We start from the raw sequence: 24666 nt of genomic DNA, 5'->3' as shown, positions 1-24666 counted from the left end.
GAGGGGGTTGGGTTCTAGAGTTCTCTGGTCCTGGGAGGCCAGTAAAGTTCTCTGTTTTGATGGAGTGGGTTATTCGACTTTGGAGTTCTCTGGTCATGGGAGGGCAGTACAGTTTTCTGGTCCCCCCAGTAGGGCACTGAAGTTCTCTGGTCCTGGGAGGGCAGTAAAGTTCTCTGTTTTGGGGGAGAGGGTTATTGGACTCTGGATTTCTCTGACCCTGGGAAGGCAGTAAAGTTTTCTGGTCCCCCAGAAGGGCACTGCAGTTCTTTGGTCCTGATAAGGCAGTAAGGTTTTCTGGTCCCTCAAAAGGGCACTGGAGTTCTCTGGTCCTGGGCGGGCAGTAAAGTTCTCTGTTTTGACGTGGAGTTTGGGCTCTGGAGTTCTTTGGTCCTGGGAGGGCAGTAACGTTCTCTGTTTGGGGGAGAGGGTTATTGGACTCTGGATTTCTCTGACCCTGGGAAGGCAGTAAGGTTTTCTGGTCCCTCGAAAGGGCACTGGAGTTCTTTGGTCCTGGGTGGGCAGTAAAGTTCTCTGTTTGAGCGTGGAGTTTAGGCTCTGGAGTTCTCTGGTTTCGAGGCAGTAAAGTGTCCTGGTCCCTAGTCGGGCACTGGAGTTCATTGGCCCTGGGAAGGCAGTAAAGTTCTCTGTTTTAGGGAGAGGATTATTGGACTCTGGATTTCTCTGACCCTGGGAAGGCAGTAACGTTTTCTGGTCCCCCAGAAGGGCACTGCAGTTCTTTGGTCCTGGGCGGGCAGTAAAGTTCTCTGTTATGAGGGAGTGGGTTATACAACTTTTGAGTTCTCTGGTCCTGGGAAGGCAGTAAGGTTTTCTGGTCCCTCGAAAGGGCACTGCAGTTCTTTGGTCCTGGGCGGGCAATAAAGTTCTATCTTTGGTCTTGGAGTTTGGGCTCTGGAGTTCTCTGTTCCTGGGAGAACAGTAAAGTTTTTTTTGGTCCTTGCAGGGTAGTAAAGTTCCCTGGTCCATGTGGTCAGCTTGCGCTGATGGACCAAGTGACGTGTATGCATTGCAGTATTCAGACGTCCTTCCTGTCGCAGTGACACCAATGGGGCGGGCTCCCAGGTGACTGACTTGCCACAGTTGCCAGTGAGGTGCCAGGATGGAGAGTATCAACAACAGCCTGAAGAAGAAGGCGACGGAGAGACACCACCGGGCTGAGGTGATGATCACAGGAGAGCAGCTCAGGTAGGAAGCGGGCATCCACTGTGGTGTACTCACTGGAGTGTGTTTATCCATCCGACCACAAACATGCCACTGCGGTACAATCAGACAGATGTGTATATTCAATTCAATTCAATTAAATTCTTTATTGCGTGATTAATTAACATCTTTTTTCAGTACAAAAAGTAGATTCAGAAGCAAAGTGTGCAAATACGCATAAAAAAGCTAATTCATTACAGTAAAAATGGATTTATAATCGTCTAAGATTTGCATGGGGTTATACTGTTCTGGGAAGTTTAAAAGACATATGATATCATATACTGTGCAAGTTTTAAAATACGGTAAACAGATGTGCATGTGTGTAAAGGAGTGCTTAATTTGTGCTAGTGGTTTCCGATGCTCGGCACCAGCACTTAATTCTCAACACATGCGCTTGTGACAGTCTTCCACAAGGTGGCGATGTCTGGCTAATTTAGAGATGATCACACCAGTTAATTATTAATTCAATGTACATTAAAATGACTATTACCCGCTGCCCAAGCCCTTCTTCTATCTTTGGGGGCCTGGAATAGTTTGAATTATCACACTTGTAGGAGTGTGATGGTTAGTGGTTGTGTTGTTACACTCATTGGCAGCATAGCAGAGGCAATGTGTTGGACAAGCTGCAGTGGCATCCTGACGAGAGCCCTGGCACTTATTCTTTTTGCAAAGTAAGCACTGGTACAAAGACACACCCTTATACTACAACCAACAGCCAGAGCTGCTGACTTTGGAGCTGGAGAGCCAGGTTCGAGTCTCAGCTTCAGCTCAACATCCTGTGATTCTGGGCAAATCACTTAGCGTCAGATGTACGACCAATTTTAGCATGCACAAACGGGCTAGAGACGCGTTTGCGCATGCTAAAATTGGTATGGCCATGTACTAACATTTGTGAGTCGCAAATTAATTGTGACTCACAAAAAAGTGCTTAGAGACTCGCTATTTGGAAGGGGCGTTCCCTTCCAAATAGCGACTCTCTAACCCATGTACAAATGTTTTGGAACCGCAATTGCAGTTGCAAAACACTCACAAGTTACCTCCCTCTTCAAGAGGGTGGTAATGGAGTCGCAAATGGGAAGGGGACCCCTTCCCCTTTGTGACAGGCTCTGAAAATATTTTTTTTAAGGGCAGGGAGTGGTCCCAGTGACCTCTGCCTGCCCTTGATTCTGGGAAAATCACTTAATCCCCGTGACTAACAAAAAAAAAGAAAAAATGAAAGTGTCCTCATGTAATGCAACTGGTGCTCATTCAGAAAACGTTATTTCGGTTCGATTAAACCATAAAAGCACATGTAATTTTCACAATTTACATTTTCAAAATATTGCAATATGAGCAGAAATATACGCAACTGGTGCTATGTAAAGCACTCTGATAGCCGATTCGGGTCCAGATCGCGTTATATAAGTCTCTGTAAAATAAATAAAATAAAAAATAAAATAAACTAGTTCTCATGTAAAGCGCTCCAATACCTTCGGGTCGAGTTCGCGCTATATAAAACTGTAAAAAAGTGCATGCAAACAATAGTGCACATTTGTCACATGTACTATTCAATGAAAGATTGTAATTCACATGTTTCACAGACATCCATGCTAAAATGTTGTTTGTTTGGGTATTTAATGTAGGGGCAGGATACCATCTTTTGACCGCTTCATAGCACTTTGAGCATAAACAAGACAGTATTGTTTTAAAGGGCTGTATGAATCAGAGATGGGCCAGAAAGTGAAAGTGCTCTGGAAGTTCATGCCGGAAGTGTTTAGGCACCTCCGTTATGGGACTGACTGCAGGGTTCAGGCAGTAGAGCGCCTTGAAAATACGTCTTTGGGGCAAGATAGCTCTAGTCCACTGTGAACCCTGTACAACATTCACAGTGCCTTGAAGCACAATCTTTGCCTTATGGGGAGCGAAGGTAGATGTCTAGTAGTGGAGACATTATCAAAATTGTGTGGGCAAGAACTCTTTTGACAGCAAAGTTTTCCTTATGCTCCAGCTTGGAGAATACATAAACTTTATAATTTAATTTGATGACATTTATTAGAGTTACATAAAGGTTATTAATTTAATTTTGTATGATTTTGTTTAATTAAATGTAATTAATTTAAATGTTAATTAATTTATGGTTAGCACAAGGTTGGGTTAAAGTGGCTATTCAATGTAGAGGCCGCAAAGTAGTAAGATGCAATATCTGTATGTACATCACAGGGCTTGGAACTGGAGTGGTCTGTTTACTGCCTCATGATTGCAAAGCCAGTGTCCAATAAATGATCCTTGCAAGGATGGAGCAAAGCAGACAAGGGGCAGCCACTCCAGCTTTCTTGTTATCCTATGCAAACATGGGCTTCAGATTGAATAAAAAAAATCAAACAGTGATAAAAGCCCTCATTACAAGTGGTCCAGGAAAGTTGGCTGGTATGAGCACATCCGGCTATACCAGTACCAAGTGTATTTATGATTAGGGCTCCCGGTTATATGGTATTTTTTTTTTTTACATTTCCGTCAGTATTTATCCATATTTCTTTTTTGCCAACTTTATCCGTATTTATTATTGGCTTTGTGAAAAAAATAAAGCTGAAACTGGTATATTTCTGCATTTATTTAACCAATACATATGCAGTCACGCTTGAATGCCTGCCAGGTTTCAGTGATATGAACACCTACAGAAGATAAATCAATACACCTATGTGAAAATATGTACATTTCAGTATCCGCCTTGTACATATCTACTACTGTTTAAGCCTCTTTACTAAAATTCCTTTTTTAACCCTCTTACCAATCAATCCACACAGTTATTGTCATGGCAAAGTGTATTTAGAATCACTTAAAAAGCACCCAATTTCCATTTTTATCCACGTTTAAAAATAAATACAGACAAGAAAATAAACGATTTCTGTCTGTATTTATCTGTAAAAATCAGTAAAAACTGAAAACAGAGAGTCTTATCTATGATACACGATCGTGGTGTTACCGGGCATTACAAGTTCCTCTCCCCTACACTCCCATGCAGTGGCCACAAACATGCTGAAAATGGTGCTAGCACACAGATTCCTAATGTAAATTTGAAATTTCACTACATTTATTGGGAAGAACCTCTTCTAAGCATGACCGGGAGGATTTATCACTGGAAATACAGCATCACTTGTGATTTCCAAGGGGGCCAGTAACTTCCTTTATCGGCTCCATCAGGAATTAATGACCGCTGGCAATGAGGGACATAGAATGTGCAGGTTGCACGTGATAAAGCAGAGCTATCTCTCAGGAGAATGAGCTTTCAGGAGCTTGCATCACAAATGAGAGCTCTTCTTCAGGTCTCAAACACCTGCGTGTTTAGATCTTGTGCTTGCAGCAGTCCCTCAGGGTGGACATCTCACAGGTGTTGGAGCCGACAGTACAGTCAGATCTCAGGTTTCACAAACCTTGCAGACTCAGGCCTCACACAGCAGAGCAATCTCTCGAATTAACAGAGAACATTAGGGGCTAGATGTATCAAGCCGTTTCCGATGAGCAAAGGCCGGAATTCGCAGAATTCCGGCGTTTACGAATCGCAAACTGTCTTTTGCATATTTTGACATGTACCAAAAATTCGCAAAATAAGGAACCGCAAAAATTTGCGATTCCTTATTTTGCTTAAGCATTTAAGGAATCGCAATTTTGCGATTCCTTAAATGCTATGTATGTAGCATTTTGGAATTGCGAATTTAGGTTAAGAAATCGCAAATTACCACCAACTTGTAGTTGGTGGTAATTTGCAAATTCTTTTAAAAATGCACAATTTGGCATTTGTGAAGGTGGCATGTGACGCACATACAGGCCCATAGGGCATGTATGTGCGCCATATGCACACACATGTACATTTCAGGGGTGCAGCAGGGTGTCCTTGAGACACCCCTGCACCCTTGAAATTATTCTCAATTTGCGATTAGCAAATTGCGAATCGCAAATTGAGAATTATTTAACAATCATTCCTATGGGCCTCCTGGCCCATAGAAATGAATGGGAAATTATTCCTTAATTGCGAATTCGCAAATTAGGAAGAATAGGAAATCGCAAAAAAATAACGATTTTCTACATGCATCCCATTTTGCGATTTCTAAATAGCGATTCCTTAAAAATCGCTATTTAGAAATCGCAAAAGGGTATGTTGATACATCTACCCCATAGACTTTAGCTTAGACAGCAGATTTATCTTTCTGGGTACCACAGCAACAGTCCATGCTCCCAGGTAACATAAAATGTACATTCTTTTTCAAAAGGCAGTACATGGATGTGTCAGTCTGTACATAACTTAAAAGTTCAGGCCTCTACAGATCTGTCCGTCAGGTCACTCACATTTTACATCAAAAGGCCTCCGACTGCAGAGCTATCGCTCAGGTTACACGACTCATATTACATGACTTAGGGAACATAACATAAACCACCACAGTGAGTTGCCAAGGGTCAGCATGAGTGTCAGCAAGAAACCACCAGTAGGCACTGAAGCCTGGGTCTCTTGCAACCTGCCACCCTCTCAGCCCACTCTCTAATGAATGTTGTACGTTTCCCAATATTCACTTTGGTTATTTTAATATCGGGCCCCATTTTGAGTTTAGCAGCAAACGTGTCTCCTGTATAGTGCACTGATAGCAAGCCTTTAGGCACATTCTTTGGGGGCTCAGCTGTCAGTGCTATGTCACAAGACTTGTGAAAATTCCAGACGTTACACAAAGTGTGGCACATGAGCCACGCCCTCGGCAGAAGAATGGCTGGCGAGCAGTGTGTATCCTGGGGAGCATTGTGGTGCTCATTGCCCTAAATATACAGCTGTAGTATGGTGTGCTAGGATGCTGGCTTTTACAATCTCCATTGAAAATGGCTTCTTGAAATGGTCACTACGGGGCATATTAATAAGGGCGATATCGCCGCTTTAGCTGGACTTTTTCCCGCTAAAGCCGCGATATTTTTATCGCCCTATTAGCAAGCTGTCGCTAACAGCAGTTAGCAACAGCTGATTGGCGATAGCTACAGGTTTGGGGCCCGCTTTGCATGTCAGCGATAATTATCGCTAATGACATGCAAAGTGGGCGTACCCAACCTGTTAGCAACTGAAAGCAGTCGATAACACAGCTATCGCCTATTAGCAAGGCAGGCAAAGCGATTTAAAAAATTGCGCTAAGCGTGAATATCGCCAGAACCTAACGTCTGCTCAGACCATGACTTAACAGGTATATCCAGTGGGAGGTGGATATTCAAGTCCCCATAAGCGATAATGCCTGAATATTGCTGGATTTCCAGCTATATTCACGCATTGAGCCGCTATTGCCGGATATTTTATTGCTTTAGAGATAAACGTTGCTAATATCACGTCATCTCTGCGATAATATCCGGCGATAGGCGGCGATAAAAAAAATGCGCTAAGCGCATTTAGCGATAATTATCGCTATTTGTTGCTAATATGCCCCTACGTTCGCATCAGCCATGCTTAGTGCTAAACCTATGTCGCACACAGACGAGGCCAGGCGGAAATCAGATTTCTGATCATATGTATCATTTTTGCATTGCAAAAGCTTGTTCGTATATTTTGCTTTGATAATCTTGGTTTCCATCACACCTCCTATTTACAAAAAATGTGCCTCATTTGAACTCTTCTTGCAGCTGATCCAGTTTGAAATATTTGTAAAGTTAATCTACACGTATTTAAATGTTGCCATGTGTTACAAAACATTTGACACCCTGCAGTCTTTCCTTTCATACTTCCTGTATGCAGTAAGATTGTCACTCGATTCACATTAGCAACTTCCCTCACTTTGCAGCCAAGGAAAGGACAAGTAAACACCAATCTTCATGTTGCATAATCAACAGATTGCATGACACTTGATCTTGTTCAGCAAATGTAACAAGATAACAAGCATTTGCAATGTAATAGGTCTCACGTTTACAAGAGTTTGAGCTATTGGCATTGTAAATGACAATGCCTTCTATTTATGTGTTGTTTTTAAACTAGATAAACAAAAGGCATTGTCATTTACAATGCCAATAGCTTAAAATCTCGCAAATGCGAGACCTATTACATTGCAAATGCATTCTGTGCTTTAAAAAGTGGTAGGAGAGATCGTGTCCTGCCTACTATTTGAGAAAATAGTGCTTGGAGGCTGTAATTAAAGCCTACTGAGTAACAACACTCATAACAGGGTGTGTCGCCATGGGAGGTTTCAAAATGAGACAAGGCGGTACTATGGAGAGACTACTACGCCTATTGACTAATGAACAGTGGACAATGACACAAGCCAATTAAAAATACAGGCAGAGAGTGGCGGAGCTTCAAATCCTTACCTGAATAGAGCATGCCTCGCAGAGCATCGCATGCACTGGCCAGGCTCGACCTAAAAAACTAGGGGGCTTATTTACATTCCCCTTGCGCCTCCAGCGCATCACTATTTTGACGCACTGGCGGCGCAGAGTATAGACCTAGCTGTGCAACGCCCTCCCCCATCGTGTTCTGTAGCCCAAGCTGCTGATACCAGGACATACAGCTTTCTTTTAGTGGAAGTGTGTGCTCGGCTAGTCTACTTCGCAGGCCATCCAAACTCGTTTGAAAGGCGGACAAGGCTTTACTTTTAAAAATGTCATCCTGTGCCTCCTCTTTTCTGTCAGCCGACATAAAGGCGTCAAAGCTTGGGACAGATGAACATGGATGAAAAGCTACATTACCAATTCTCTCCACATTGACAACTATACTGCTTTGGTACCTTGTCACATACTAAGGGGCTGATTACAATGTTGTCTGGAAAAGCTCTGAATAGCATTCGATTTGTCCAAATCCGATATCGAACCCGCCTTTCTGATTGACTCTGACACATTGCAAACGACCGATTATAATGGCTGGAAAGCGTTCGAACTGTCCGACCCGGTTCGGAAAGGCATTGAGATTAACCAAATTGGTCGGACCCGAATCATAGCGGTCTATGGACTGCGTTTCCAGCCACGCGATTAAGATGTCAGATTCGGACAGCCTTTCCGAATCAGTTGTGCCGACACGGATCGGCTGTTGGAATCTGACTTTGGGGGCCTGTAGCAGGCCCCCCTTCACCTGCGACCCTCTGAATTGGGCCAGTGGGGGGTACCCATGGGTCCCCCCTTTACCTGCATGCACAGTGTGGCAGAAACCATAGGGTGCCTGCCCCAGGGCTTTAAGTGGGCCGGGTCTCAAGGGGTCTGAGCACCGGGAGTTTTTTAAAAGAGGCCTCGAAACGGGTCTCTATCGGGCTCTGTTTTGAGCCCTGGCACAGGCGGTCCGTTTTTTTCCGGACTGCAGTGACAGCAGTTTACTGTCACTGCAGTCTGGAAAAAATTGCCAGGGCACAAAACAGCCAGATAGACACCCGTTTCGAGACAAGCACATGGATGTGCACTGCCCACACTGCTCACTTCTCACTAAAGGAGAAGTTACAGCATGATGTCATGTGAGCTTTGTGGGGGAAGGGAAATCCTTTAGAGAGAGTCATTTTCTCACTGGATTTCCCTTCTCTTTCTGAAACGCAAGAGCAACAACATTGTGGTAGGGTCACCAGGGCTTTAATTGGAAGCTTTTTCAATATTATATGTAACAAAGATATAGTTGCAGCTTATTTATCTTATGCAACTAATAACCATTGGCAAAGCCAATAGTCCTTACTTGTTGTAGGTATGATGTTACTTATTGTATCACATATCTGGATACAATGACAGAAACAGCAAAATACAAGTTGGGCGGCACACTATACTAAACAAAGATTTTTAGTGCAAGTGTTTAAAAGCCACGCCCCTAATTAGTGGCCACGCCCCTTTGAGAGACCCCCCAGTTTTTTCATCCCACTTAAAGCCCTGGCCTGCCCCATGGTGCACGGTTTTCCCCAACCACCCCTTTTTTCAATGGGAGCCTGTGTTCTCATTCGGAATACAGTCTCTCATTGAAGTCAAGGGGAATATGACCGAACGGTGTTCGGACACACCGTAATCGGTCGGTTGAACTCCCCTGAGTTGTTCGGAAAGCATTCCGTAACCGATTCAGTAGGACTGCTTTGCGGACGACATCGTAGGAGGCCCTAAGTTCTAAAAAGGTGAGATACATATCTTATATTTAAAATTTAATTGAGCAAGACAGCTTTGTTATTGTTCTTATAGCATTGTCCTAATCCTTCTGAGGCCCAAGGGGCTTTTACGTCAGAAACAATTTAAGAAGGATTTTGCATTCCAATTAAGAATAAATGAAATGTTTATAACATTAGAAAATGTATGTTATTAAACTTTTTCTTTGTGCCTTGAAACAAATCCTAAAATAAGGCGCAACTTCAATAATATCTTGTATAAAAAACATTGCATTCTGTCGTGAGATTTTTTCAGTGGTTTAAGTTAATGCCTAGCCCTTTATGTTGGTACTGTCTTCTACAGTGCAGTAGGTTTGGGTGAACTGTGAAGTGCATCTGGCAATTTCCTTCCTCGGAAGCTGCTTTGGGGGTATTTGGTTAAACTTCCATGCCCTTTACCTGCACGAATCACTGTCTTTGCAGCTCTGAAGGATACCAAAACATTCCATACATAGGCCATAATTCACTCACACACTTATATCTATCCATTCATACATTGGAATTGATTCAAGTGCACATATCTCTCATTCATTTTCACTTTAAATTCATGCCTAACAGCAGTGGCAATACATGGCAAGAGCACAACTCCGAACTTGCAAAAAAATGGCCAACATTTTTTTAAATAACTTTACGAAAACTGGTCTAATGTGCTTTGCACTGAAATCTGTTCAAACTGCTTGTTACTTCATTTTGTTTAAACCCCCCTTTAAAGTTCTCTATAAGTAGCCCATAATCATTGTAAAATCCACAAAGCATGTTTGTTCTGATAGCATTGGGTTTGTCCAATATGCTTAAAATGCACAGATTGTGACTATTTTGTTGCATTGGCTCTGACGATAGCTCCGCCCCCAACTACATGAAGTATTTGGTTCGCCCCCAATACTTTGGCGTGTCAGACCCCCGCCCCCCAATGTTATGGTCTAGTTTTGCCCCGGTGCAGACCCATTTCTACGAGGCCAAGCTTTTCATGGGTTTCAATATATTCCCAGATTTACAAGGATCTGTAAACCTAGGAGAAATGTCTTTATTTCTCCTCGTTTTTTAGGTCGAAGGCCTAAAAGGATGCGCTTGCGCAGACTTAGGTCTGAGATTTAATGACTCTCAGTAGCGCAGAAGGTCCCGCCTCCCTGCCCTGTCTCTCCTTTATTGGCTGGCTTCCTAAATGGAGGCCAGCCATTGGAGGAGAGATCAGTCACTCCGATGTAGCCTCGTCCTTTTCGGATTTGGGGGCGTAATTTTTGATGTTCTTTAGACAGTGACGTTGTCCGTCACTCAGAACATCAAAACCAGGCCCCCAATTCCGAAAAATTTCAGAAGCCCAGGCCGCCATTAAGCTGTTGTTGTAGATGCGGTAGGTCGCATGCTCCCGCTGTCCATCTCCACAGAACTATATTAAACTAACACTTGCAGATCTACGGAGCCCTCTGGAGTAACCCCTTTAAGAACATCTCTCTCTTGCGTGCATATGCACATTTCCACCGCTTGACCCTTCTACCTCTTTCCCACACGATTAGACTTCGTTGTCAGATTGTTCCCTTCCATGTTCCGCCTCCTACCTTCACCTCCTAATCCTGACCTTTTCTGGAATTCTTCAAACTATTTTACAAGGATGTTTAAAACGTCTTGACGTATTTCTGTGCTCTCCCAAAAGAGTAATTGGAAGTGATACAGAGTCCTCCTCAGCCCCATCCCTTCCTGCCGGCGGCAGCCCCCACCCACCCACCCACTGACAGAGCTGGGAAAGGGACCCAGCTCCAGCCTCCCCGCAGTGCGCAGCAGATATCTGGAGAAAGCCAACTCCTCACCAGTCTCCCCTGTTGTGTTTATGTGCAGCGGTTGACTACCCGGCAATCCTCATTTCATTTCGTGCCTGCCACCACACACGCACTCTTCCTGCTGGCGGGGCATAGACACCGGAAAAACAGCTCCTGAATCAAACAGCACTCCCCTCGGCCAGCAGCACACGCGGCACCTCTTCCCCGGCACAGTGAGTTTATTGTCCCTTAGGCCATGCGGAGGGGGCACCACATACCTCGCTAGTATCAAAGGCTTAGTAACTTTGCCTGATCACTTCAGAGCAACCGCAGGCCACACAATCATTTCTCCCTTCTTCACCCCCCACCGCAGCAGACTCTCACAGGTCATCAGCTACGCGGGGTGGGGGGCAGGAGCTGCTGCCGCAGATTGCGGGGCATGACGCAGGGGCTTTTTTTTTTCTTCACTGATCGGTGCCCCACTTAGGGTTCTCACCTTCTCTCCGGTGGCTGCGCCAGCACTGCAGATGCGGAGTGGGTTCCTGCTGACCACATGCGATTTGGGGCCAACTTTTTTCCACCGGTGGGGGTATACTCTCGCTGCACTGCCCTGAACTCACAGGCTCACCTCACACGCACCAGGTTTTGCAGATTGATTCCATGAGGTGTGGGCTCCCGCTCATCTTTCTTCACCCCGGGGCTCGTAAATCCAGGCTCACCGACCAACCAGCGTGCCAAGTTCGTGTGTTGTCCAACAGATATGTGTTGCAGCTTTTGGGAGCACATCACACCAGCTTCTGTGGACTTTGAAAAGTGATGTGTAAGAAAGCACATTGTTTGACGTAGTTAAAGCGCTGTTTCTATGTCTCGGCGGGGGTTGTTATTTTCTTCCAAATCCCAGAATAAATAGCTAGCAGTACACAGCTGTGCCTCCACGCTGCGAGCCACTGCTTGCCACGTAACTCGACAAATCTTTGGGCCGCATTGAAAATTGTGAACGCAAATTCCAGCAGTCAGGCTGGGCTTGAAAGTTGCAAATTCTGTGCATAATATTCATTTCCATCGTCATTTTGAACGTTTGACAAGATGGCAGTGTGATAAATTCCATCTTTCGTAAATATATGCCCTGATGCAAGTTTTACAAAAGTATTCCCTTGAAAAGTTAATGTTCTCCTTAACTTTCCATTGACTCCCGATCCGGTTTCCAACAATGAAGAACCACGGTCGAGTTTAGGAGTGACTGTGGGAATGTAAAACACACTGTTCACACCACAGCCGACTCACCTGGTCACGGACGAAGGCTTAGGGTACCATGCAGTTTATGTGACTAGGTCCTCTGCCGTGAACTCTTCCTGGTTCTACAATACCTTTCATAGCTCCTGAAAAAACATCAAGCCATACTCTTAACTCGGCTTGGCACAGGACCAAAAACAGCTGGAACTGGGAGCAGTGCTTAGTTTGTAAAATAATGAGTGCTAGGGCTGTCCTCAGGAGACCACTACAGCTTGCACCACCCTGGCTGAGCTTGCTCTCCTGCCCCCTGGCTGAGCTTGCTCTCCTGCCCCCTGGCTGTGCTTGCTCCCCTGCCCCCTGGCTGTGCTTGCTCCCCTGCCCCCTGGCTGTCCTGGCTGTGCTTGCACCCCTGCCCCCTGGCTGTTCTTGCTCTCCTGCCACCTGGCTGTGCTTGCTCTCCTGCCCCATGGCTGTGCTTGCTCCCCTGCCCCCTGGCTGTGCTTGCTCTCCTTCCCCCTGGCTGTGCTTGCTCTCTTGCCCCTGGCTGTGTATGCTCTCCTGCCCCCTGGCTGTGCTTGCTCCCCTGCCCCCTGGCTGTGCTGTGCTTGCTCCCCTGCCCCCTGGCTGTGCTTGCTCCCCTGCCCGTGCTTGCTCTCCTGTCCCGTTGCTATGCTGGCTCTCCTGCCCCCTGGCTGTGCTTGCTCTCCTGACCCCTGGCTGTTCTTGCTCCCCTGCCCCCTGGCTGTGCTTGCTCCCCTGCCCCCTGGCTGTGTCATCAGGCGGGAGTATTTAAACTCGTCCGGTGAAGCTATTCGTCCCCCATCCTTCCTGCCGTGACGTCTTGGCTCTTGCAGACCTGCTGACAATCTTATACCGGTAAGCCTACTTAGGGAACATGTTGCTTTGTTTTGCTTGATGCCTGGATTTTCTAGTCTTTGATGAATTGTGTCGGGTATAATGTCTCTTAGCTGAGCGGCTACCATGTGTATGTATTTCCAAGGGGGAGATGGGCTATACTTTAACTCTGGAACACTGTCTTGATTTCATACTTAATGGGTGAGCCTTGAGGCTTAATGAGGAGGGCCCAGCCATATGGTCATTATATATATCTATCAGTGATGGCATTATGCCTTTAGTTAGCAGAAGCTTGGATCATAAGTGGCTATGTCTGTGTGTGGCTCTGTCTGTGTGGCTCTGTCTGTGTATGGCTCTGTCTGTGTATGGCTCTGTCTGTGTGTGGCTCCTGTGTGTGTGGCTCCTGTGTGTGTGGCTCTGTGTGTGTGGCTCTGTGTGTGTGTGGCACTGTGTGTGTGTGTGTGGCTCTGTGTGTGTGTGTGTGGCTCTGTGTGTGGCTCTGTGTGTGTGTGGCCCTGTGTGTTTGTGTGGCTCTGTGTGTGGCTCTGTGTGTGGCTCTGTGTGGCTCTGTGTATGTGGTGGCTTTGTGTGGATAGCTTTTTTTGTAGGTGGCTCTATGTGTGGTTGGCTCTGTCTGTGTGAGGGTGGCTCTGTGTAGGTGTCTCAATATGAATGACTCTGTGTAGGTGGCTATGTGTGGGTGGCATTGTAAATGACAATGCCATTTATTTAACGATTAAGATATTGTCATTTTAAATGACAATGCCATTTATTTATGATAACAAAAAAAAAACTCATGAGCAATACCAATAGCTCTACCTTTAATAATGCCGAGACCATTGCATGGTAAATGCTTGTTCCTCTTTCCAGGTGTGCTGCATTATGCAGCACACCTGGAAAGAGAACAACGCCTCCATGGTTTGGTTTTGTGCAGGAAGGTGCCCCTTCCTGCACGAAAACAATCCTGCCAACAACGCAGGTACTCTTGCACCATGGTGCAAGGGTGCCTGCACTGGTGCTAGGCACCAAATTGTGCACTGGCTAAAAGGATCTCATAAATAAGGTGCATTACAATTTGGCGTAGGGCAGGGCAGCAAAAAGACTTGCGGCACTGCCCCACGCCAAATTATTGTAAATGAGGCCTCCGATTTAAAAGCCTCTATTTCTCATTCCACTTCAGGACTTCTTCACGGTTATCCGCCCTAGCACAGCGTGGTTACCCACACAGATAGTAGCCCTTTCCATTGCTGACGACTGGGGAGCCAATGGGCTTTTTTGAATGCTAATTTTATATAAAGTTTAGGTAAATCGTTTTTTACGAAGTCGAAAGGTCGGGTGGCAACGCCAGACCTATTGACTTTGCCAATGCTATTTCCGTTTATCTTGCTATCTCTCCCATTCGTCTCATTAATCGCAAAAGTAGGCCAGTAAACGAGTTTATATTTGCCACGGGAGCTCCTCCGTGGCACGCCCGTGCCCCACCCCTTCACTGACATGAACTCATCGATTCAGAGCCAGCCAGGGTGGCAGGGCAGCCCGCGCCAGCCTGCCCTGGTAAGCTCCTGCTTCTGGAACAAGTTGGGCTGGTTCCGCCCGGGGCGAGCCTCTCGCCTCCTGTGCTCCTATTGGCCCTGCCCAAAGCGCAGCGGTGATTTTCCACTCCGGGATTCCAGCCAACCGGCCAATGGTAGTATTGTGTCTACGACGCATCACGTGGAGCAGCTGAACAAAATAATAACAATATAGTATTTATACAACACTTCCTGGAAGGAGGACGTGCGCCTTTAACCACGTAAAACAACAGGCATCACTTATCGTGCAGTTCCCTTTTTGTCGCCTTTGGAAGAATGAGCAGCAGAATCAACCCCTCGACCCTCCGAATTCCTACCTTGAGATTGTGCGCCTTTCTCTGCAGTATGTGCTCAACCTGTCGAGCTGTCCGCTCGCGTTCTGCACTATTCATTCACAATTTAGCTGGACTGAGAACATTTTGTTCTGCTCTTTTTTATGGAGTTCTGTGCTTGTCATTATTTTTGCAATTATTATCACTCAATTTTGAGCAAATTTCCTGACCTTTAGTTTTCTTTGAACACTAAGCACTCCCTCCTTCACGTGGCTTCTGGTTCCAGGCGAGATTTGCTTCTCTTTTTTATCTGTCCCCGCCACATGCTTGTGTTTTTTTTGCGGGATGTGTATCGGAGGGGTCCACCAACCAAGCATTTAAAGGGTCCTCCTATTATATGGCCAAGTAGTAAAAAAAAAAACCAACAACAAAAAACAGTAATTGCGGTGTGGAGGACAATTCTAAGCCCCGGCGCCACTGCACCTGCTTCTCCATTGATGTTAAGCCCCTGTTGGATACTAGAAGGATCACTCATTTCCTATCATGTCAACTTAAGGGCATACACTCTCCGTACCAAATATCAGAACAGAAAGTACTAAATTAGGCGAGGTTGCAAGATGGCTGCCATTAATTAAAAATAAGAATTATGAAAGTTATACAACCTCCAGCTGACTCCAAGAACTGGACTGCAAAAGAAAGTAGAAAACAAGCAAACAACTCATTGCCTTTGTGACAAGTGCACCCCATCAGGGTGAAAATGCCTTTCCTGTACAGGGGGAGGGGGGGGGGAGACTATAGCAAGAACTATTAAGTAGTTTCAACATTTTTCTGTATAGGCGCTTAATAATGGAGCCATTAACAGAGGACCCTTCTCTCCAATCCTCCCTGGGCATCACAGAAGACCACACAACCACTGCAACTAGAAACTCCACATCAGCCAGGTCAACTGAGGGATGGTGCAGCGGCTGAAGGATAATGGGGTCGGAGGGACTGCCCTGTCCCTACTGTCCTCTTTTCTGGAAACAAGAGAGCAGAAGCTGTTCTGGGATGGCATGCATTCAGAGAGTTTTCACCTCCCCTGTGGAGTACCACAAGGGTCTGCTCTATCACCAATCCTGTTTAATCTGTACGTCACTCCTCTGGCCAGTTTAGTTAGGAGACACGGATTCGGACTGGTCACGTATGCCGATGACTCTCAGCTCATCATTTCCATCTCCAACCAGCCAGAGACCACAGCAGCCAGGTTTCATGCATGCCTTACTGATATCATATTTACAACAAGGGGTGGTGAGATAAATAACGGTGATGGATCAAGCCCTGATCTTTGGACTGGGTAAGAGTGGTCTGCTCAATTCAGACACTCTGTTCATCACCACCCCCTTTTGTAAATCGATTTTGGCCACTATAGGTGTGGCAGGGTATACTCAGACATGAGTCCCTTTCTCACTGCTCCATCAGGATTCAAGCAAGCCGGGCCGAAGAGGCTGAAATGCCAGAAACCGGTCCCCGGTAGCTTGTCTCCTTTCTGGTAAAGAATTGGCTTGGTAGTTTAGTCTGCCCTGTTCCCATGATGCACTGGGCCAGGGACAGACTGATTTGCATATAGCCAGGTTCTGAGCTGGGTTGGGGCAGTGAGATAAATAACGGTGATGGATCAAGCCCTGATCTTTGGACTGGGTAAGAGTGGTCTGCTCAATTCAGACACTCTGTTCATCACCACCCCCTTTTGTAAATCGATTTTGGCCACTATAGGTGTGGCAGGGTATACTCAGACATGAGTCCCTTTCTCACTGCTCCATCAGGATTCAAGCAAGCCGGGCCGAAGAGGCTGAAATGCCAGAAACCGGTCCCCGGTAGCTTGTCTCCTTTCTGGTAAAGAATTGGCTTGGTAGTTTAGTCTGCCCTGTTCCCATGATGCACTGGGCCAGGGACAGACTGATTTGCATATAGCCAGGTTCTGAGCTGGGTTGGGGCAGTGAGATAAATAACGGTGATGGATCAAGCCCTGATCTTTGGACTGGGTAAGAGTGGTCTGCTCAATTCAGACACTCTGTTCATCACCACCCCCTTTTGTAAATCGATTTTGGCCACTATAGGTGTGGCAGGGTATACTCAGACATGAGTCCCTTTCTCACTGCTCCATCAGGATTCAAGCAAGCCGGGCCGAAGAGGCTGAAATGCCAGAAACCGGTCCCCGGTAGCTTGTCTCCTTTCTGGTAAAGAATTGGCTTGGTAGTTTAGTCTGCCCTGTTCCCATGATGCACTGGGCCAGGGACAGACTGATTTGCATATAGCCAGGTTCTGAGCTGGGTTGGGGCAGTGAGATAAATAACGGTGATGGATCAAGCCCTGATCTTTGGACTGGGTAAGAGTGGTCTGCTCAATTCAGACACTCTGTTCATCACCACCCCCTTTTGTAAATCGATTTTGGCCACTATAGGTGTGGCAGGGTATACTCAGACATGAGTCCCTTTCTCACTGCTCCATCAGGATTCAAGCAAGCCGGGCCGAAGAGGCTGAAATGCCAGAAACCGGTCCCCGGTAGCTTGTCTCCTTTCTGGTAAAGAATTGGCTTGGTAGTTTAGTCTGCCCTGTTCCCATGATGCACTGGGCCAGGGACAGACTGATTTGCATATAGCCAGGTTCTGAGCTGGGTTGGGGCAGTGAGATAAATAACGGTGATGGATCAAGCCCTGATCTTTGGACTGGGTAAGAGTGGTCTGCTCAATTCAGACACTCTGTTCATCACCACCCCCTTTTGTAAATCGATTACTGATATCATGGCTTGGATGGGTCAGAGCTTTTCGGAAATTAATACAGAGAAGAAAGAGGTGATGGAGTTTGGGCCAGGCCAACCCCTTTGGAATCAGGCCTGGTGGCCGTCAGAGGCCGGAGAATGCCCTCGTCCAGATGAAAAGGTTAGCAATCTGGGGATCATTTTCGATAACAAACTTAATTTTGGTGCGCAGGTGAACAGCCTCATTTCCTCAGGTTTCTTCCTCTTGAAAACCTTGAGAAAAATCTTCCCTTTCATACCTCAGGCGCTCCAAAAAACGGTGATGGTAGCTCTTTTTCTATCAAAGCTGGATTACTCCAATGCACTGTTTTTTGGAATTGATAAATTTCAACTACAAAAATTGCAGTCCTTACAAAACGGGGCAGTTAGACTTCTCTTGGGGTTGCACAGAGGACAACCAACTTCCACTGGAATTACATCACTCCACTGGCTGCCCATTAAACAGCACATTGAATTTAAACCCCTAACTTTGGTATATAAGGCTATAAATGGTGGGATTGCAGCTGATCTTCAAAAACGTTTTACACCATACGCTCCCTCACGCGTCCTCAGATCGGCCACTCAAGGCCTTATAGAAACAGTGAAGTTCAAACGAGCTAGATGGGGGGGCCGAATCATAACACACTGTGCGGCTAAGCTCTGGAACAAACTACCTCTGACCCTGAGACGCCAGCCAAACCTCCAGGTTTTCAGAAAGAATCTGAAAACCTGGCTCTTCACAGCCATATAGGTTTTGTTATTACTTCAATTTCTACCCTCACATTTCAGCGCCAAGACGCTTCGGCATTCGAGCGCTTTATAAGCATCTAAATATAAACATAAACATCTAGAGTAGCAGTTTAAGCCGGGGCTGCAAAGGGCTGTGCTGGGAACCCAGAGGAGCCCTGGCAAGTTGATGGACCAGCCTCCAGCTGCTTTTTTTACTGGGGGCCAATATAGCAGCCCAGCTGCAAAACCGCCCCCAGTAACAAAAGTGGCCCTCACCACTGTAAAATAGGCCCCCACCGTTCCAGCCTCCCGGGGAAATGCCTGATGCCTGATACGGCCATTCCGACTCTGGGGCTGCCTCTGGGTCTGCTAGACAGGTGAACTGGTTCCAGCTGAACATGATAGTTAGCTAATTCTTGGCATCTCACATCTGCGAACCCTGACCCTGCCTGCAGGCCAGGTCGCTCCCCACGCCGCACAGCTCCACCAGTTGTGCCCGTGCCTTCCCCCCCTGCTGCCTCCTGCTATCGAGAGTTCGCCGCTGCTGGGCTGCGCTTAGTGCCGCTTGGTTCATTGTCCACTGCCTTTAACTGTCTACTGCCGGTAATTGTGTAATTGTGTCATTGTTCACCGTCCCTTGCCTGTTTTTTCTGTTTCTCCCCAGTATCCCAGTCTCACCACCTCTTTGCCTTCTGCACCCCTCGCCGTTTGTTTCCTGCTCCCGCCGCAGCTCCCCAGTGGCCCGCCCCCTTTTTTGCCTTCTGTATCATGCTCCCAACGCTCATTCGCCGTCCCGTACCCGCCTCCCAGCTGCTCCTCCCTCCCACCTCACCTTAAATGGTGTCCGCTGCGCAGGCGCGCTGGAGGCGTGCCAGAGGCAAGCCCGTCTGCGCCCGTTCGCGCCAGGACCGCCCCCAACGCCAGAACCCCTGGACCCCGCAACCGCCACAACGCCAGACTCCGCTACGACGCCAGCACTTTCCACGCACTCAAAACCGGGCGAAACCACAGCTGCTCCCAGGCCGCCCGACACGCACCCATGGACCCTTCTCCTGCTGCACCTGCAGCTGCACATGCGTCAGAACCTCTAAACCTCCTAGAACCGATTCCAACCACCTCCGCTGCTTACTCCTGAACACCCGCTCTGCACACAAACACGCCGTCGAACTCTGGGACCTGCTTGACCTCCACCCCAGACGTTGTCTTCCTGACCGAGACCTGGTGGAGCGACATCTCAGTGCCCAACATCGCCATAGCCGTCCCGGATGGCTACAAGATCACCCGCAGGGATCGCAATCGGAGGAGGAATATCCATCGTCCACAAGGTCTCCACCCACTCAGTCGACACCCTCAATGCCGCCTCACACCTGTACTTCCAGATCCACACCAGCCCCAACACCACCCTCAGAGGAACACTCGTCTACAGACCCCCCCGGACCCTGGGCGCAGTTCAGCGACGCCACTGCTGACCTTGCCAGCAGCCACGCACTCGCCTCCACGGACTACATCCTCCTTGGGGACCTGAACTTCCACCTCGAGAACAAGAACCACACCATCTCTGCAACCCTGATCGACAACCTCGCCAAACTCGGCCTGGGACAACTCGTCACAGCACCCACCCACGCCACCCACTGGCCACACGCTTGACCCCATCTTCTCCACAAGCACCCACATCTCCTATGACCTCACCGCAGAACTCCACTGGACCGATCACCACTGAATCCACTTCACCTTCAAGAAACCCACCACGCACCACCGCACCCAACAGCTGACCCATCGCTGCTGGAGCAAAGTCACCGAAGACCAGCTGACCACCACTCTCGCCCAGTACCCACCCACCTTCCCAGATGCAGCTGCCTGCAACCTCAAACAGTGGATCAACGACTGTACCAACACCGTTGCCCCGCTCAAAAAATCTCCAAACGAGCATGCCGGAAACTGGAGAAGAAATGGCTCCACGAACAAACACCGGACAGCCACACAGCACACAAGAATGCCACCCACAGACATCACCACCTCATCAGACTAGCCAAGAGATCTTCCTTCAAAACCTGCCTGGAGAACAACGCCCACGAAAGCAAGGAGCTCTTCAGCATCGTGAAGGAACTCTCCAACCCAAGCGCCAGCACCAACGACATTACTCCCTCACAAAAACTGTGCAACTCGCTGGCCATCTTCTTCCACTGCAAGATCATTGACATCCACGACAGCTTCAACACCTTGACCACCCCAACAACCCCAGTCTCAAACCACCCGACGTACACCACCCGCATCAACGGCCTGACCTCCTGGACCAGCGTCAACGACGAGGAGACACGCAAGGTCATAAACTCCATCCACTCAGGATCACCGTTAGACCCCTGCCCACATCACGTATTCAACAAAGCAGAAGCAGCCATCGCAACCCAACTACGGAAGGTCATCAACATCTCCTTCGAGAGAGCCACATTCCCAGAAAGCTGGAAGCACGCCGAAATCAACGCCCTCCTCAAGAAGCCCAAAGCGGACCTCAAGAACCTAATGAACTTCCGGCCCATCTCCCTGCTCCCATTCCCGGCGAAGGTCATCGAGAAAATCGTCAACTTACAACTGACCCGCCACCTCGAGGACAACAACATCTTAGACCCATCCCAGTCCGGATTCAGAAGAAACCACAGCACCGAGACAACCCTCATCACCGCGACAGACGACATCAGGCGCCAACTAGACAACGGCAATACACCAGCCCTCATCTTCCTATCAGCTGCCTTCAACAAGGTCTGTCACAGCACACTAAAACCACGCCTCCAAAAAAACGGAATCTGAGAGAAGGCCTTTGATTGGACCACGTCCTTCCTTCACGGCAGAACCCAGAGCGTCCATCTCCCACCCTTCCGATCCGAGGCCACCGACATCATATGCGGTGTACCCCAGGGCTCATCCCTCAGCCTGACGCTGTTCAACGTCTACGTGGCCCCCCTCGCACAAGTGGCCCACCTGCACGACCTCAACATCATCTCCTACGCCGACGACACCCAGCTCATCCTCTCCCTCACCAAGGACCCGCACACCGCCAAAACCAACCTCCATGAGGGAATGAAGGCCGTCGCCGAATGGTTGAGGAGCAGCTGACTGAAACTAAACTCCAACAAGACAGAGGTCCTCATCCTCGGACCGACCCCCTCAGCCTGGGACGACTCCCGGTGGCCGACCACGCTGGGAACAGCACCAACACCCACTGACCACGCACGCAACCTTGGAATTATCCTCTACGTCTCCCTCTCCATGTCGAAGCAGGTCAACGCCGTCTCCTCATCCTGCAACATCCTCCGCATGCTCTGCAGGATCTACAAATGGATCTCTACCGAAACAAGAAGAACGGTAACACAGGCCCTCGTCAGCAGCAGACTGGACTACGGCAACACACTCTACGCAGGAATCCCGGCCAAACACCTGCAATTACTACAACACATCCAAAACTCCTATGCCTGACTGATCCTCAATGTCCCTCACCACAGCCACATCACCCCCCCCCCCGGCACCTTGAGACCCTCACGGGTAAGTAGTGCGCTTTACAAGTTGCCTGATTGATTGATTGATCTGCAGAACAAATGTTCATAAAGATAGCTGTTACGTAAGCCATGACAATTATCAGAGTGTTGTGGGCTTTGAGCGGATATGTACAGTGTACTGGGACATAACTTCCACTGGTGCAGCAGGTGTGGGGCAGTGGAAAAGGGCCCAGGCGCCTAAGGGGCTGCTAGAGCACTTGGGTCCCTTCTCCAAATCTCCCTCCAAAAGAACGTTCTAGACGTCTGAAGTATTAAGAGGAGTTGGCTTCATCCACAAATTCAATTTGCAGCGTAACCCATTTGGCCACTCATGAGGACCCAAAGTCGGTAGATGGGATTTAATATAGATTTGTCACAAATTTAGAGCCAAGCTGATATGTACTAGATGTAATACTATGTTGTAAAAATGCAGGATCACTACTGGCAGACCAAACCGTCTTGCAAAATTAAGCCTTATCAACATGAAAAAAACAAGACATTCAGTAATAAAGTGCAGAAAATTAAAAACTGAAATTGGTGATCAGAATATGATTTATGTTCCCATTGACTGTGCATGACTGAAGCCAGATTATCTAACTAAACTTAACCTAGGTAGTAAGACTGGGAAAACCCTAAGTTGATCCAATAAAGCAGAAATGTGTCAGCATTGTGGAGACCTTCTGTAGACATTCTCTCAAATCAAAGGTACTGTATAGTATAAAGCTACTCAAATTGTAAAGAGGTCTGTTCCCCTCAAAGTCTAAAAGAAATCTGGCTGAAGCTAATGTTTGATCACCTATTAAACCCACAACAAACATTAGAGAATCACGTATCTCATGGCTCATCCACCCTATCATGGTAAAACTTTGGCAACTACACTTGAAAACTCCCTTCTTATGATCCTCACATTAGAACTGCCTTGGATTCCTTCCTTCCATCTCCAGAAACAGCATGGATCGTCCGGACTGAAACAGGCAGTTCTCTTCGGCCGAATAGGGAAACAATTGTTTTCGCCGGGAGGACAAGACGAAAGCGCCCCTGGTTTCCACTTCTTTTAAACAGAAAAAGACGCTCTTTAACGAGCAGTATCACCAAGCGCACCACGTTTATCTGCAGGACTTTTAAACCGAAGTCAGACATACAAAAGTGTGAAGGAAAACTGATGTCAACTCACTTATCCTTACGCGCACATTTCTACAACTGAACGTACAGGGAGTTTATTCAAACAAGAATTTAAAGGGTGATCGTTCTTGACCCCAGATACACGACAGACAAAAGATAGAGTCTTGATAAAGGTGGTCCAAAACTATTTCAACCACCGAAACGCGTCAACGCATTTTCAAGTACAATTCCTAGACTCGGATACCTGTGTTGATACAATATAAAAACTGTGCACAGCACATGGGTATCACATTGAGTTTGAATGTACACCTAGTACTGTAACAATTGGATGTCGTACTGTTGTCTGTTCCCCTTTCCTTGTATCAATATTGCTGGTCGATTTTGATCTCCATGTATGTCCAAAAACCGTTTTAACAATTTTTCCTCCAATTTATTTGTTTTTATTTGTGTACAGTGGCGCTCTTGCCCACTTGTGTTTCTTAATATATTTTGTAATATTAATAAATTGTGTACAATTTTCTTAATTTTATGGTCCTAATTGATTTGTTAATTAAGTTGTTTTATTGAATATCTCATTCAAGGGAACTTCTTCTCAGTATTACTTCATCATGGAGCCAGCCTCTTGGGCTGGCATGTCAAAACCTGCTTCAAAGAATGCCATGCAGGCTCGCCGCACAAATGAATGTCCTGTCTCCAGTACTTCGGAAAAAGGCATGTTGTCTGAAAAATCTAAGAGATAAGGAGGAAAAAATATAACATTAGCAAATGATGCCACATGTGCCATGGTAGACAAAAACTAGACTATATCTAAGCACACATGTGACTTGCATCAACCTGTTTTCTGGATCTGCCTCGGCTCGAGTGCATACCCTGCAGTGCCGGACTGGCCGTAGCGGTCACCAGGCAATTCCCCGGTGGGCCGCCAGGTTGGGGGCCGGTTTTGGGCCCCTTGATGGCCGTTTTTGTTACATGGCCTTTTTTGCAGCATAGCTGCAATTTCGGCCCCTGTAACAAAATCGGCCAAAACCCGCCCTGGCAAAGAGCTCGTCTGCACCCCCAACATCCTCAGGGCGGCGGTCCGAGCACTCTGCCAGGGCCGGTTTCGGATCCCAGTCCGGCCCTGATACCCTGTGGTGATGTGGCTGGCATAATCCTGAAAGAATACGAGCTAACATTTGTAGGATACTCCCAGCCCTCACCAAAGCAGTTTGAGGACTCTAGAAAACTAGTATCCTGAAAGAGGAATGCTATTATGATGGTCATATAGGTCCTTTGACCATACCACTTCGCCGATTTTAATGTACTTTTTTTAAGGGCCTTACCTGGAAACAAGGGGGGCCTGAGGTGCCATTTAGAACAATTTGGTCCTACATCCTGGCTTGATCTGTTTTTGAGAAGGGAAGGGATTTGGAAAATTCCACTCTAGGCCAACTGATGTTCTTGAACAGTAGCCCACAATCTAAATCAGCTGTTGACCTGGACAACAACTGACCAACCCTATATAAAATGT

The 24666-nt window shown here is 47.2% G+C and overlaps 1 protein-coding gene across 1 annotated transcript in view; it reads left to right on the top strand.

The window, feature by feature from the left end:
• The window catches only part of LOC147706333 (DEP domain-containing mTOR-interacting protein-like), a 151730-nt gene that overhangs the window by 1225 nt on the left and 125839 nt on the right, over window positions 1-24666 (top strand). The window contains exon 2 of the mRNA XM_086932818.1: window positions 962-1203. Within this exon, the coding sequence (XP_086788944.1) occupies window positions 1118-1203 (86 nt within the window). The 5' untranslated portion in view covers window positions 962-1117. The remainder of the gene's footprint in view (window positions 1-961; window positions 1204-24666) is intronic.

Source organism: Lissotriton vulgaris, chromosome 7 (assembly GCF_964263255.1).
Source record: "Lissotriton vulgaris chromosome 7, aLisVul1.2, whole genome shotgun sequence".
Taxonomy (NCBI): Eukaryota; Metazoa; Chordata; class Amphibia; order Caudata; family Salamandridae; genus Lissotriton; species Lissotriton vulgaris.
This window is presented reverse-complemented; position numbering and strand designations above follow the sequence as displayed.